General features: G+C 47.0%; 1 protein-coding gene across 7 annotated transcripts in view; it reads left to right on the forward strand.

Annotated features, from left to right (window-relative positions):
* Nucleotides 1-4,981, forward strand: part of SSBP3 (single stranded DNA binding protein 3) — a 33,668-nt gene extending 28,687 nt beyond the window's left edge. For 4 of the 7 annotated variants that reach the window (XM_073563684.1, XM_073563685.1, XM_073563681.1 and 1 more), the window contains exons 11-18: nucleotides 10-58; nucleotides 261-296; nucleotides 498-552; nucleotides 697-767; nucleotides 1,389-1,467; nucleotides 1,632-1,660; nucleotides 2,468-2,569; nucleotides 3,739-4,981. In XM_073563684.1, the coding sequence (XP_073419785.1) occupies nucleotides 10-58; nucleotides 261-296; nucleotides 498-552; nucleotides 697-767; nucleotides 1,389-1,467; nucleotides 1,632-1,660; nucleotides 2,468-2,569; nucleotides 3,739-3,768 (451 nt within the window). In that variant the 3' untranslated portion in view covers nucleotides 3,769-4,981. Of the gene's footprint in view, nucleotides 1-9; nucleotides 59-257; nucleotides 297-497; nucleotides 553-696; nucleotides 768-1,388; nucleotides 1,468-1,631; nucleotides 1,661-2,467; nucleotides 2,570-3,738 lie in introns of all 7 variants that reach the window. The other 3 variants (XM_073563683.1, XM_073563678.1, XM_073563680.1) reach the window with 1 other exon arrangement.
* The last annotated feature ends 11,611 nt before the right edge of the window (nucleotides 4,982-16,592 follow it).

Genomic DNA, 16,592 nt, shown 5'->3' on the forward strand with positions numbered 1-16,592 from the left:
TTATTTTAGGGGTCCTGGTGCGGGGAGGCCGTGGCCAAATCCAAATAGTGCAAATTCGGTAAGTCCTGCTTACTGGAGTAGAGGTTTGTTTTTTTTTTTAATTCTTTTTCTAACTTGTGACTTGGGGTGCATTCACACTCCCCATTTTTGAAGTCCTTATTCCTGGCCCTGACTATTATTTGCATTTATTGTGTAAACCTACCACATAGGTCAACCCTCATTCCATGCAATGATTTGTATATCATTTTATTTCTTAGCAGATTCCCTATTCGTCGTCATCGCCTGGCACATATGTGGTAAGTCCTAGAAACTCTGACTTGTGAAATTAGGATGTGGCCCTTTTACTATAGCAGTAACATTTTTACCTAGCAAAAGGTAAAGCAATTGTTTAGAAAACTCCTTTTACAAATGCTTTGTTTCTGACATTTAGTCAGTGTGTCTCCTCCTGGGAACGGGTTCATCAGATGGTGACGATTGCATTGCTTGTATGTTCGCAGGGCCCACCTGGTGGCGGAGGACCCCCCGGAACGCCCATCATGCCCAGTCCTGCAGGTATGTATGATGCTTGGAATATATTTTTTTTATTTTGTTATAATAGGTTTTTTTAATGGATTTGGCAAAAATGTCAGTATTAAAGGAATGTGTTAAAATAAAAAAATATTAATATTTTTTTCATGTTTAATCTTCCTTTTATAGAATCCACAAACTCAAGTGACAATATATACACAATGATAAATCCTGGTCCGCCAACAGGGAACCGCTCAAATGTAAGTGAATCGGACTGTCGTTTTATATTTGAGATCAAATAACAGTGGTCATCACCCTGTGGCTGTCCAGATGCTGCAAAACTACAACTCCCAGCATGCTCTGGCAGCCCCAGGCCTCCAGATGCTGCAAAACTACAACTCCCAGCATCCTCTGGCAGCCCCAGGCTGAGAAATCTTTTTGGAATAGCTGACAAAAGTTGGAAACTCCTGTCGTATAACCTATTTTTCATGTGTTATGGTCTATTACAAGCTGAGAGATTTAATTGCACCAAGTCGGTCCCTGCAATCTTATTGCATACTTTGACCAGGCCTTGAATATCCTGTGTCAATTATGAAAAATACTTGAGTGCATCCAGAAGTGCGACAACTCCTCAAATTCTCATGCAACACACGATGCTCGATTTCTCCTTCAGCTGCAGGCAGATGGGGTGGCTTCCTCCATTTTATGATATGGTCTTTTATACTCATGAGAAGTCCCCTGTATATAATCCAGGAAGATCTAAAAAAAAAAATTAACTTGATACCAGGATAAAGAGATGGAAATGAAAATGGTGGACTTTCTGAAAGCAGAGAAACTAAAGGTTTTATAAATCCATCTTTCTTTTCTGTTTTTTTGCTCAGTTCCCGATGGGACCAGGCTCAGATGGACCTATGGGAGGAATGGGTGGTATGGAGCCTCATCATATGAACGGGTCATTAGGTAAGTGATCTGAGAATGTAATATTGGCCGTTAGTTATTACAATTGATTTGTACTCCATTAATTTCCTAATCAGTATTTTTGATTTGTACTCCATTAATTTCCTAATCAGTATTTTGATTTTTTTTTTTTTTTTCCCTGTGCGCTTTTTTTTTTTTTTTGTTAGGTTCTGGAGATATGGACGGGCTCCCTAAGGTGAGGCATCACACATACTACCTGTATCCTAACCAGGGGGATCAGTGACTGGGGTGTACTGTAAAAATAAAATCTGATTGCCCTCCTCTCAAGAGTTTCATGGTCCCCTCAGTCATTCAGAGGAGCTCTGATAATGGCACTGGGGAGTTCCTCTGCCCTATTCCATTGGTCTCAATTTAGGGATTCTCCAGACCTTATGTGGCCATCTCTGGGTTTTGTTCCAGGTTACTCCTCTTTGTTTTGTTTTTTTTTTGTTTTTTTAATTTTTCAAGTTTTGCACATGGAATAGTGGCTGATGAGCACCGGTCTTGGCTTTTACTTAAAAGGTTATAGCACACCGTTCTTGTCTCCTGGCCTACTCTTTAATAAGTAATTTGCAAAGTTGATCATTTGCAATATTACCCATTTAACATGTTGAGGCTTATCCTTTTTAAGTTTTCATAAGCAAATATGATTATTTGCTCTAATCGAAGGAGGCATAAGTATATACTGCTGTGCAGATGCCTCAAACCTTCGATGTATACAGCCAGAGGAATCTGTCGGCCTGTATGTCTTATCGAGGTTACTAAAGATGTTGATTGAACCCCTACAAAAAAAAAAAAAAAAATGTATATGTATAGCAAGAAGTACATTCAGTCTAGTAGTTTGTATAAAACGAATGCAAAATAAGAAAAGGGAGGGGAATAAAAACAAACGTGGAGTTAATATTTGGACCAGTGTATATGTCTTGTGTAAATAGTTGTAAAAGCGTCGCTCTATGAAATAGAGAGAGATGATAAATGCTGATTTATGTTCCTCGTCTTCCAGAATTCCCCAAATAACATAAGTGGCATTAGTAACCCTCCTGGGACGCCGCGAGATGACGGAGAGTTAGGAGGAAACTTTCTTCATTCCTTCCAAAATGATAATGTGAGTCGTTTAACTTTATTCTCGTCACCGTATTTTCTTTTGGACGTGGCTGATGGTTGTAAAATGTTCAGGTTCATTTATACGAAGTGACCGGCGGCAATAAACAGCCGCCGATCTGCAACTTGTATATTATCCTGTTTACACAGGCAGACTGCTCTTATCCCTGCGGATGGAACCATCTGGTCTTTTTTTCTTGGCAGCAGAGGACAATGAGCTGCCGAGAACGATTGTCTATTGTGCAGCACAAAAGATAATTTCACTCGAAGAACGAGCAATTTGCCTTTCACAAAAGTCTGTTATATACTGCATGGTTAAAGTATCGTATTTTTCGGATTATAATACGCATTTTTTCCCCCAAATGGGGGGGGGGGGTATTTATATGACAGACTGGCACAGAGGGGCGAGGACCCTGTTCTTGCGGACTTACATTCTACGTTTTATAATGCGGATATACCTTACCGGCCGCGGTGGAGCAGGGTCCCAGGGTCTGGCTGGAGGCGGAAAGAGTAGAGCGTTGCTGCAGGCCGGGATGAGGGGGTGTTCAGATGTGCGTCGTGCTGCTGCGGGTCTCTGCCGACATTTTGTGAAAGGCCAGAGCACCCACAGTTCCATGGTTTCCTATGCGGTGGACTCCGGGAAACTGGCTGCCGGGGGCGGCGCAGATGGAGATCTCGGCACCAAACTCTCGGGAGATGAGATCTTTGTATGAGTTGTCAGGATTTTCTGATTCCAGGAGCGTTGTGTGATGGCAAGTATGCAACTTTCATACATGTGGTCACATGCCAACCAGACATGTGTGACCTCGCTCAATGCAAGTGCAATGAGCTGGGATGGACATGTCTAGTCAGAATGTGGCCGGAAGTATGTAATTTGCATACTTGCAGTCAGTGTTCACGGCATCAAGAGCATCCAAGCTTGGACAACCCCATAGACAGTACCTAAATGTTGGCCAAATTGGTGTAACTGGATGACCATCCATTGTGTTAGGGGGGCCTCTGGGGCTTCTTCCTCTCCCCCATTGAACCTAAGTGCTGTGTTGGGGAAGATGGGAGACCCTGCAAGCTCCCAGATATCCGTTCTCATGTGTGTGGCCAACTATAGTCCTACGTTCATTCAGCTCATGGTGAATATCTCATGTGTAACCTCCCCCATTTATCATTCTCTTTCAGTACTCTCCCAGCATGACTATGAGTGTGTGACGACGGGGACAATACTCAACTTAGCTGCTGCTCGGAAGGATCCCGGTGATTGGAGAAGAGAATCGTCTGGAGTTGCGGAAATGACGAGAACGGCTCCTTCAGATTGGTTTCATGTGATAAAAAGCCAAAACTTTTTATTCCATCAAACTCGTACAAAAAAAACTGTCAAGATGAGAAAATCCTGCTCAGAGGATGTATATCTGTACAGAAAACTTTTTTTTTTTATTATTTTTTTTTTTCCCCAAGAGGAGACTTTGCGTTATAAACCTGATTGCTGTGTCTTTTTTTTTGCCCCCGAATGTTCTATGTCTGTGACGTGATATCCAGGAGAATAGCTGAAATAGGAAACTTCATGTCTTTTTTTTTTTTTTTTTTAACGAACTGAGAATCTCAGATGCCCACTTCCCTCCAAAGATTTTTTTTTTTTTTTCTGTCTCATGCACCTCCCAGGAAAAAAAAAAGTTATCTCCACTGTGCAGAAATTCTGCTCGGACCTCTGCACCCTTCTTTACCTCATACAATACAACACTTGATATTTGTTTTTAAACACCTAAGACTATTTTTTTTTTTTTTTTTTTTTTTTTACGTCTATAAGAGCGATAATTAACTAGAAACTTCTAGAATCCAGAGGAAGAAGTCGGAAAGGCATGTTTTATAGGATTGCAAATCCTGCAACGTACAGGTCTTCAACGAGTTGGCACTGGTGGAGGAGGTGTGGGCAGCAAAAAAACATCCCTGCCAGGCTGCCATCTGCATAACCACTGCCTGGTCTGGCTTCCATCATCGTCATCATCTACGTCGCCCTAGAACATGTTCCGCTGATATACAACACTGTATTTTTTTTTTTTTTTATTTTCAGACTGAAAGAAGAAACTTTTTTATTAAAACGGCTACACTCTGGTTTTGCGTATTAAAAGGGACTTGTCCGTGTAAGCTGTTTAGAGTTTCCGATCAAATTATCATGTGTTCCAGGGTTTTTTTTTTGTTTTTTTTTTTCCCCCTTTCATTTTATTTGCCAGGAGTAACCGACGGAGGGAACATTAGCAGCTCCTCTCAGGACATTGTTACAAAAAAAAAAAAAAAATTCATTGTGTATTCAAAAATTTAAAAAAAGGGATAGTTAAATTATTGTCTCTTGATATGGGACAGCTTGGAATGATATGGTTAATTTTTCCGCCTCCATGCTGTAATAAATTTAATAAATTGAAACAAATGGGCTAGTGGTTTATTGAAAATTTTTTTTTTTTTAAATTTTGCTTCATTTTCCAAATGTGTGTTCAGATGTCGCTTATCTATTGCTAATGTAAAGCTCCAACCTTTCAGGCCACGTAAAAGAGGGTTGTAAGGCTAGTTTCACACTAGCGCTTTTGAGCGCAGCGACGGCCCGCGCACGGCCACCACTAAGCCCCGCCTCCGCCGGTAGCTCCGCCTACCGGCGCATGACGCTGCATGCGTCCTACGTCCCCTATCTTTATCACTGGGGGCGCAGGCCGTGCGCAGTATGCGTTTGGCGGCGCATGCGCCTTTTTGACGGTGCGCCGAGCGCAACCAAACTGCAGCAGGTTGCGTTTGGCGCAGGTCGGCGCACCGTCAAAAGGACGCATGCGCCGCCAAACGCATACTGCGCACGGGTTGCGCCCCCAGTGATAAAGATAGGAGACGCATGCGTCATGCGCCGGTAGGCGGAGCTACCGGCGGAGGCGCGGCAGGGGGCGGGGCTTAGCGGCGGCCGTGCGCAGGCCGTCGCTGCGCTCAAAAGCGCTAGTGTGAAACTAGCCTTGGCAAAGTGAAGTGTGGCCCAATAATCAGATCATCATGTCGGAGGATTTCAGAGTCCGAAAAAATGTTTTTTGTTCAATTCTAAGATTGTACACGTTTATGTTGGGCAGTCTTAAAATGCGCCATTTGATAAATTTGGCTCCTCTTTAGTGTAAGCTTACTTAATCTACTAAGTGTACTAAACAATTGTGCCAACAACTTTGGCAGTGTTGCATTGTATTTTTTTTTTTTTTTTTTTTTTCTATTAAGTCACACCTTTTCAGCGAATCCACAGCCATTGTCCAAGAAGGTACAGGATGTTTTTAAAACCCAAAAAATATGGTGAAATGCATGAAATTGCACCAGAATTTTGTCAATTTTCTCTAGCTAAATCTGTCCCAGTGCTGTTAATATAGGTTCTATAAAAATCAGGATTGGTAAGCTGTCCCCATATTGGGCTGATAAGGTGGGGGAATAAATGCCGTAAGGTTGGATACCAGTACCCAGTATAATCCGTGTCTCTGCTCCGGTTCAATGAGATGCACTTATGGATACGATTTTCTTGCAAGCATTGACACACTGGCATCCAGCATTTTGGCACTCTCCATCTGTCAATGTTGTGACGCCCTCAGACGAGGATTTTCTGTGTGAGCGTGGTCGCATCTCTTTTTATTATTGTGCTGTTTTCTTTGTTGCAAAATGACGTTCTTTCCCTTTTCAGATTAAGTTTTAATTGTCTTCCCCTTTGCAGTTTTTTTTAAGTTATATTGACTTTATGGAAAAGATGTTACTTTAGGCAGGAGCTACGTGGTTGATGTGGCCAAAGATTGCTGCAAAACCTAGGTGCAACGTGACACTGAAATATACACGGTAGAAACCAGAAGTTTCCATACACTATAAAGACACATCTGCTCGTTTCTCCCTCAGTATCTGATATGAGCTCAGAATTAAACCTTTCCCATTTTAGGTCAATTAGGATTACTTAATAAGAAATATATATAAAATAATTTCGCGCACAAAAAAACCTCAGGACCTAGCGTGACGCTGATGTCACGTGTTCAGGTGCGATCCAAATGAAACACCACTGCTAGTTTTGTCTTCCAATGAGAATTTTTCGTTCTATAGGCATGTCAAATAAATTGCTATAGCCTCAGAACACATTCCTGAATTTTCATAAGTATCGTAGTGATTTTTGTTTTTTTGATTGGAATTTTACTAATTGAGCTTCCAACAGCATGTTTGGAGAAAACTTTTAATATAAGCATTTTGGGTTTTTTTCCATGGAACCAATCAATTCACTACTTCCTTGGTGAATTGTGTGTTGCAATCTAACAGTTTTTTATCTTAATAAATTTCTTATTATAGTGAGGTTTTTTGTGCGCAAAATTATTTTATATTGATTATAATGCCAAATTAGTGGTTTTTTGTTCAATTTTGCAGCACTATACACTCTGAGCGCCACTGTAGAGACCTCTTTCAATTAGGATTAGTATAATTATTTGCCAAATGCCAGAATGAGAGAGAGAGAATGTTTAAGGAATTTTTATTACTTATTGTAAAGTCAAAAGTTTATACATTTCGTTAGTATTTTGTATCTGTGCCCTTAAACTGAATGACTTAGGTCAAACGTTAGGGATCTCCTTCCACAAGCGTCTCACAATATTTGGTTGGAATTTGGGCCCATTCCTCCTGACAAAATAGCTGTACCTGATCCAGGTTTGTAGGTTGCCTTGCTCGCATCGGCCATTTCAGCTTTGCCCATAAATTTTCAATAGGATTGAGATCAGGGCTTTGTGACGGCCGCTCCAAAACATTGACTTTGTTATCCTTTAGCCACTTTATCTGCAAACATTAATCTGGCTTTGTTTCTTCTGGAGTAATGGTTTCTTCCTGGCAGAGTGGCCTTTAAGCCCATGTTGATACCGTACTTGTTTCACTGTGAATATTGACAGAATCTTACCAGCTTCCACCACCATCTTCACAAGATCTTTTGCTTTTGTCCTTGGGTTGATATGCACATGTCGGACCAAAGCACGTTCATCTCTGGGGCTCTCAGAACCCATCTCATTCCTGATCGGTATGATGGCTGGACGTTACAGTCTTGTTTGTACTTTGGTATAATTGTTTGTACAGATGAACAAGGCATCTTCAGGTATCTTGAAATTGTACCCAAGGATGAGACAGACTTGTGCAAGTCCATAATTCTCTTCCTGATATCTTGGCCGATTTCTTGAGACTTTCCCACAATGGTACACAAAGAAGCGGTGTGTTTCAGGTGTGCATTAAAATACATCCACGGGTGTGTCTAACTTGGATATTGCCAAAAACCCTATCAGAAGCTTCCAAACACAAAACATAATAAGCTTTATATAGCGCCAACATATTCTGCAGCGCTTTACATGTAACAGTTTCAAAACACAAGTCATAAGTAACAACACAATAATTAAAGCAAAAGAAGACGACCCTGCTCATGAGAGCTTACAATCTACAATGAGGTGGGGGAGATAAAGTACGGGTGTGTATTTACAATGATGGTCCAGCCATCTTGAGGGAGTGGGGGATAGTGAATGGGCTACACACGCACACTTACACATAGAATGACTGATTAGTGAACACGATAGGCCGCTCTGAACAAATGTGTTTGAGGGAGCGCTTGAAACTATGCAAATTGTGGATAGTCCTAATTTCTTGGGGTAGAGCATTCCAGAGGATTGGCGCAGTGCTAATGACATCATATGGGCAGTCCAAAATTGTTTAAAGCCATCGTACTGTTAGTGTATGTAAACTTTTGACTGCAAAAAGTAATGAAAATGCCTTTCTCTCGTTATTCAGGCATTTGGCAAATATTAATAATTATAGTAATATTAATTGACCAAATCGGGAAAGGTTTATTCTGATTTCATGTCAAGATATTGAGAAACGTGTCTTTATATCGTGTATGAAAACTTCTGGTTTCAACGGTATAATCTCTATAAAATTGAATGTGTGTGTCACCAACCAATCACATTTCATTTCACCAGAGCTGTTTAAAAGAAGCTGAGCTGTGATTGGTTGCTATGAGCAACAGTTTTCCTTGCAACCAATCACTAAGCAGCTTTCACTTCACCAGAACTGGTTATAAGAAGCTGAGCTGTGATTGGTTGCTATGATCAACAGTTTTCTCACTCTACACAACACCACAGCAGACACTGACATGGTGGGAGAAATCTAGCATCCCCGGAAACATAAGATCCCAGCCATTGCCTGCCCCCCAGAAAGGAGCAGTGAGCACATGACAGAAATGAATCCCGCCTCCCGGGCCTCTATACCCATCACACATCCTCCATCCCATAGGCACATCTTCCCTCTTAAAGGGATCTCCGGTATGAAAGTTAGGGCATATCCATCCAGCGCTTTGGTTTGACCCCAGGCCTCTTCTTAAAGGGATCCCCGGTATGGAAGTTAGGACCGTTCCACTCAGCTCTGTGGTTCTGACCCCAGGGTCTCTTAAGGGGATCCCTGGTATGGAAGTGAGGGCAAATCCACTCTGATTCTGACCCCAGGCCTCTCAACGGGATCTCCAGTATGGAAGTTAAGGTAAGTCCCTCAGCGCTCTGATTCTAACCCCAGGCTTCTATTAGGCTGCTTTCACACCAGGCATTCGGTATCCGGCATGGGGCGGCAAAAAAACAGACTACTGGATCCGGCCACATACGCAGGCACCGGATCCTTCTTTCTGCCGGATATATTCCTGGCAGAGGTGTCCGGGCATGCTCAGTGCGAAAAACCGGTCCGGCGTTGGGAAAAAACGTTGCATGCAATGTTTTTTCCAGACGCCGGACCGGCTATTTTCTCCGGATCCGGAAAAAAACGGACGCGCCGCATTGCCATCCGGCGCAATGAAACAGCATGGGGGAAAAGCCGGATCTGGTTGTAACAGGCGCCGGATCCGGCAGTCCGGTTTTCTTTATCGCCTTATTGGGGGACACAGAATACCATGGGTGTATGCTGCTGCTGCTAGGAGGCTGACACTATGCAAAAACAATAAAATTAGCTCCTCCCCGGCAGTATACACCCACCGACAGGCACCAAGCACCTCAGTTTGTGCTTAGTGTCTGTAGGAGGCGGACCGGGATCTCCCCAGATCCGCTTTTTTCTTTTCAGGTTTAGTCTGAACTTTTTAATTTTTCCCTCTTTTGTCTTTTAGGTTATTTTCCATCGGGAAACAGGGTGTAGTTGTCACCCTGATTTCCCATATCATGCGGCTGAGCGAGCAGTGTGGTGTCATCCACATCGCAACTCTCAGTACCGCAGGCAGGACTTTTCCCTTTCGCCTTCCGGTGATAAGGGTTGTGGACAGGTGGCTAGTCCTTGCCGAATCCCCCTCCTCACCCCTCTCTCGGGACAGGGCTGAGAGGAAGACGGCGATCGCAGGTATTTCAAGCCGTCTTCTGCAGGATGCGGGTACAGAGGACTCCCTTCCCCCCAGCGGCCTGCCGTTTCCCCGTGGGCCCCTGTGGTCATCCTCTTCAGGGACGTCAGGTAAGTGCCTGTACGTTCCCTCCGGCCCCCGCATAAGCTCCAGTGCATGGGAGAAGTTGGATCTTGGGATTACAGGTCCACTCTTTTTGAATCTCCCGCCCTTTTTGCCTGCCGCGCGCTCTCACAATGGAACTATCCCTTCCCCTCTTAGTCAGGGAGACGCTGCGGATTCCTTCACTCACCGCAGCAGCGTCGCAAGCAGGGGACCGCTTCATATTTCATCCTGAGCGCGGTATGTCGGGGTGGGCAAGGGGTTGCAGCGCCGGCGCGGGCGCCGTCACTTTCACTTTCCCCTCAGCCAGGGGAATTTCTCTGCTCCCTCCTCCATTCTTGAGCGCGCTCTTTCAGCGCGCCTTTTCTAGCCCATCACAGGGCTTCTTTCTCTTTGGAATGCCAGCCTCCCCTCTCTGTCATGCCCCCTCCGTCGCTGGTAGCCAATCACGGCGCAGCTGCTAAGCTCCGCCCCCCATCTTCCAGCACAAGGATTTCCTGGTTGTCTCACTCCTTCCTGCGCTGTTTGGGGGACACTTCAGCGTTTTCTGCTGCTCACAGAATCTCGGTAGGCTCTGCTCTGAGGCAAAGATTAGCTCCCCTCAGCAGTTATTCCATAAATCCTGCGGCCATTCAGTGCAGTCTACTTATGCCCAACCCTTCAGGGGATCTCTGCTTCAGGCCCACCGCTATCTATTACGCCTGTGCGCGCTGTAAAAAGAAGTGGGCATCGGGTCAGTCGTCTCCATTCTGCCCCCCCTGCAGTCCTTCCAATATGTCAGCATCTCAGGAGCGCACAGAGTCCCGGGCGGAGGGCGCTCTTCCCTCCTCTCTCTCCCCGGAGTGGGCCGTTACAATGTCACAGTCTGTGTCTGACTTGACAAAAGTATCACAGTCGCTGGTCCAGGTTTTAGAACGATTACCTCAGCTATCCTCAGCCACCTCTGCCCCGACCACCTCTCGGGGTGAGTCGTCCGCACCTGACCGCGACCTTCAGAGAGACAGACGGGGAAGGTCTTCTAGGAAGCGGGCTCGGTCCTCTTCGTCCTCGAGCTCGCAGGGCCCTTCTGCTCCCAGGCCTCCTTCTCCTTCCTCAGGTGACAGCCTTCAGTCAGGCGATGATTCTCATTCGGAAGCTAGCTCTGAGGGGAACAGCGTTTCTAAAACGCAGGACATGGTCGATAGTTTGCTTGCAGCTATCTTCCAAACACTAAAACTTAAACAGGATGAGGCTCCAGCTCAGGAAGGCTCGGTTGTCCTTAGACGAGCCAGACCTCTGTCCCGAACCTTTCCCAATCACAACGATTTTAATACTACCTTAGCCAAACACTGGGAGCGCCCTGAACAACGTTTCTCAGGCCGCAAGTATTTGGACGTTCTGTACCCCTTTGACGCAGAACTGCTCTCAAAGTGGTCCAAGGCTCCAGAGGTAGATCCTCCAGTATCCCGGATAGCCTCTAAAACGGTTCTCTCTCTTCCAGACGGGGCGTCGCTCAAAGATCCTTCTGACAGGCAGATTGAATCTCTGGCTAAATCTATCTTTGAGGCATCTGGCACCTCTCTCTGCCCTATTTTCGCATCCGCCTGGGTGGCGAAGGTCATTTCCGCTTGGGCAAAAATTCTTCGCAGAGGCATCTTAGCGTCAGCTCCTCAAGACGAATTGGCAGATCTTGCAGATCAGATTAACCAGGCGGGAAAATACCTTTTGGCCGCCTCCTTGGACGCGGCCGGCTGCGTAGCAAGGGCTAACAGCAACATAGTAGCTGTACGCCGAGTCCTTTGGCTAAAGTCATGGAATGCGGACACTACTTCGAAAAAGTCGCTTACCAATCTGCCATTCCATGGCTCTAGGCTCTTTGGAGCAAAGCTGGATCAGATAATTTCCGATGCCACTGGAGGCAAAAGTACTTCGCTTCCCCAGTCTCGACCAAAACGCCCCTTCAACAGAAGGGGGTTTCGACCATTCAGGCCTTTTCGTCCCTTCTCTGCCACGGAGAGGGCCACTCAACAGGATCGGCCGCCTGCCACCAGGGAGCGGGATCAGAGGAAACCTTCCTACAAACCCGCTCCTCGCTGGAGATCTAGAGGACAATATTCCAGATCTGCAGGAGCCAATTCCGGCAGATTTTCGTCTAAGTGACGGGTCACCCCCACCTGGAATTCCTTCCAGGGTGGGCGGCAGACTTTCCTTTTTCGCGGATGCTTGGCTGTCCGTTGTAGACGACGCTTGGGTCAGAGAACTCGTCGCATCCGGTTACAAAATCGAATTTGCTTCACTCCCGAACAGACGGTTTTTCCGGTCTCGGCCTCCGCGACAGCGGGCCCAGATTCCGGGTTTTCTGCAGGCCATTTCCTCCCTTCTTTCCGCCGGAGTCATTGTTCCCGTTCCCTCAGACGAACGGTTTTCCGGGTTCTACTCCAATCTCTTTGTAGTCCCGAAGAAAGACGGCTCTCTTCGTCCTATTCTGGACCTCAAATTGCTCAATCGCCACGTGAAGATTCTCCATTTCAGGATGGAGTCTCTTCGGTCGGTGATTGCTTCCATGGAGCCCGGGGAATTTCTCTGCTCGGTGGACATTCGGGATGCCTATCTCCACATTCCAATATGTGTGCAACATCAGAAGTATCTTCGATTTGCGTTTCAGGGAGACCACTTTCAGTTCACAGCTCTTCCTTTCGGCCTGGCTTCAGCGCCCCGGGTTTTCACGAAGGTGATGGCGACTGTGATGGCCATCCTTCGCTCCAGAGGGATCCTCATCATCCCTTATCTGGACGATCTTTTGATCAAGGGTTCGTCTCGCCAGGACTGTCTCCGGAGCCTTCAGATAACCCTGGACACTCTCAGCCGCCTAGGTTGGCTAGTCAACAAGGAGAAGTCCATTCTGGTCCCCACCCAGCGTCTGACCTTTCTGGGTATGGAATTCGACACGGAGCTAGCCCGTGTTTTTCTTCCAAAGGAAAAGTTTGCAACTCTGTCCAAGTGCATCAAATCTCTCAAGAGGCCTGTTCCCATTCCCATTCGGTTCGGCATGAAGGTCCTGGGGAAGATGGTGGCCTCCATGGAGGCAGTGCCCTTTGCGCAGTACCACCTTCGCCCTCTCCAGCTGTCTCTGCTTTCAGCCTGGGACAAGACCACGATGTCCTTGGACCGTCCTATTCGGCTTCCTCTCAGAGTGAGGCAGTCTCTCACTTGGTGGCTACGGCCAGCGTCAGTTCTCCAAGGGAGGTCCTTCCTTCCTCCTCAGTGGCAAATCATCACCACCGATGCAAGCCTTCTAGGATGGGGAGCCGTGTTCCATCAGAAAGCGGCCCAAGGATGCTGGAAGCCACAGGAGTCTCTCCTTCCAATCAATCTTTTGGAGATCAGGGCGATTTTCCTTGCCCTTCTTCACTGGCAGCCCCTCCTTTCCGGCAAGCCGGTCCGCATTCAGTCGGACAACGCCACGGCCGTGGCGTACATAAACCATCAGGGGGGTACGCGCAGCAAACAGGTAATGTCAGAAGTGGCCAAGATATTCCGCTGGGCAGAACGTTACGTTCCGACAATCTCTGCCGTCCATATTCCAGGGGTGGAAAATTGGGCAGCCGACTTTCTGAGTCGCCAGGGCCTAGCGTCCGGCGAACGGTCCCTGCACCCCGCGGTTTTCTCTCAGATATGCGACCGTTGGGGCACCCCGGATGTCGATCTCATGGCATCTCGGATGAACCACAAGGTACCGCAGTTCGTAGCCAGGTCCAGGGACCCTCTAGCCGTCGCATGCGACGCACTGGTGACTCCGTGGTCCCAGTTTCAACTTCCGTATTTGTTCCCGCCTCTGGCATTGATCCCTCGGGTGGTAAAAAAGATAAAATCAGAAGGCGTACCAGTGATTCTAGTTGCTCCAGATTGGCCAAGACGGCCTTGGTACGCGGAGCTGGTCAACATGCTCGCGGACGTTCCCTGGAGGCTTCCGGACCGTCCAGACCTTCTCTCGCAAGGCCCCCTTTACCACGAGAATTCTCAGTCTCTGAGTTTGACGGCATGGCCATTGAGACCGCAATTCTAAAGGAATCAGGTCTGTCCAGTCAGGTTATTCAAACTATGATCAGAGCCAGGAAACCAGCCTCTTCCCGCATTTACTATAGGTACTGGAAGGCTTTTTTCCGTTGGTGCGATGATAGCAAAGTATTCCCAATGTCGTTTTCTATCCCGTCTATCCTAGGGTTTCTTCAAGCTGGGTTAGACGCGGGTCTGTCCCTCAGTACGCTCAAGGGCCAGGTTTCCGCTCTCTCTATCCTCTTCCAAAGAGAGCTAGCTTCTCTACCACAGGTCAAGACTTTTCTACAAGGGGTTTCCCACGTGGCTCCCCCTCATCATTCGCCAATAGACCCGTGGGATCTCAACCTCGTTCTTAGCGCGCTCCAGAAGGCGCCGTTCGAGCCTCTCCAGGACATTCCTTTGTCCCTTCTCTCTTGGAAGGTCACCTTTTTGATCGCCATTTCCTCCATCAGAAGAGTTTCTGAATTGGCGGCCTTGTCATGTCGTTCCCCTTACCTCATTCTCCATCAGGACAAAGCCGTCCTCAGGCCCGTTCCTTCTTTTCTTCCAAAGGTGGTTTCCGCTTTCCATATCAATGAGGATATCGTCCTTCCTTCTTTTTGTCCGGCTCCATCTCATCCTCTTGAGAAGTCTCTCCACAAACTGGACGTAGTTAGAGCCCTGCGTGTCTATCTTGCCAGGACCTCTTCCTTCCGTCTGTCCAATTCCTTGCTAATCATCTCTGAAGGTCGCCAGAAGGGCCTTCCGGCTTCCAAATCCACGATCGCTCGCTGGATTCGTTCTACCATTCTGGAAGCGTATCGTCTTCAGGAAAAGCGGCCCCCTCCGGGAGTAAGAGCTCATTCCACCCGGGCTGTGGCGGCTTCGTGGGCTGCTCGTCACCAGGCCTCGGCCATGCAAATTTGCAAGGCTGCAACCTGGTCATCCTTGCACACCTTCACGAGGTTCTACAGGGTTCATACCCAGGCCTCGTCTGATGCTGTGGTTGGTAGGAAGGTTCTGCAGGCGGCGGTGGCTCACCGGCCGACCTGAGCCTTTCGGTTACTTTCGTTCCTTTTTGCTGTTCCCACCCTTGGGACTGCTTTGGGACGTCCCATGGTATTCTGTGTCCCCCAATAAGGCGATAAAGAAAGATGGATTTTTGGTTCTTACCGTAAAATCTCTTTCTTGGAGCCTTCATTGGGGGACACAGCACCCTCCCTTTTTCAGTTGTACCGTGTTGGGTCTTAGAGTCCCCTGTTGGGTTGGTACATATGGTTCGAGTTTTTTCTCGTTGCTTCTCCTACTGCTTTTTCACCAACTGAGGTGCTTGGTGCCTGTCGGTGGGTGTATACTGCCGGGGAGGAGCTAATTTTATTGTTTTTGCATAGTGTCAGCCTCCTAGCAGCAGCAGCATACACCCATGGTATTCTGTGTCCCCCAATGAAGGCTCCAAGAAAGAGATTTTACGGTAAGAACCAAAAATCCATCTTTTCGCCGCACCATGCCGGATACCGAAAGCCTGAAGTGTGAAAGTGGCCTTAAAGGGATCATTGGTATGGAAGTCAGGGCAAATCCACTCAGTGCTCTGGTTCTGACACCAGGCCTCTCTTAAAGGGATCCCCCGGTATGGAAGTTAGGGTCATTCCACTCAGCGCTCTGATTCTGACCGCAGGCTGACGGGATATTAGGGGTAGTAGTCCGGTGGCTCTGGCTGACAGGATGATGTGGGATATTAGGGGGAGTAGTCTGGCGGCTGTGACGGGATGATGTGGGATATTAGGGGTAGTACTCCGGTGGCTCTGGCTGACGGGATGATGTGAGATATTAGGCGTAGTAGTCCGGTGGCTGTGACAGATGATGTCGGATACTAGGGGTAGTAGTCCGGTGGCTTGGTCTGGATGATGTGGAATATTAATGGAAGTTGTCCGGTAGTTCTGACTGACGGGATGATGTGAGATATTAGGGGTAGTAGTCCGGCGGCTTGGTCTGGATGATGTGGAATATTAATGGTAGTTGTCCGGTGGTTCTGACTGACGGGATGATGTGGGATATTAGGGGTAGTAGTCCGGTGGCTCTGGCTGACGGGATGATGTGGGATATTAGGGGTAGTAGTCCGGTGGCTCTGGCTGACGGGACGATGTGGGATATTGGGTGTAGTCCGGTGGCTCTGGCTGACGGGATCATGTGGGATATTATAGTGAATGTGGCTATGTGGAGTGGGTGGGGCTCTACACTCAGCTATATATATAGTTATAACAAATTATAATGATTATATCTTACTGTAGTTAGTTACTATGCCGGGGCAGCGCCGGGCTCTTCAGCTAGTATATATATTTTCAAGGCAGCGGCCACTGCATTTTTCTGGGCAGTAAGCAGTAGCTGACCAACTTGGGAGTGATCCCTCCATGCACAGCGGTTGTTCCATTATGGACTCCTATACACATAATTCATGTTCTAAGTTTGAATCCCATTAACCAAATTCCCCCCCTCCCCATTGTTGGGAGCGCTTTCCTCTTGCAGTAGCCGAGACGTG

This window comes from Dendrobates tinctorius, unplaced genomic scaffold (genome assembly GCF_039654945.1).
Source record: "Dendrobates tinctorius isolate UK_male_01 unplaced genomic scaffold, ASM3965494v1 ptg000396l, whole genome shotgun sequence".
NCBI lineage: Eukaryota > Metazoa > Chordata > Amphibia > Anura > Dendrobatidae > Dendrobates > Dendrobates tinctorius.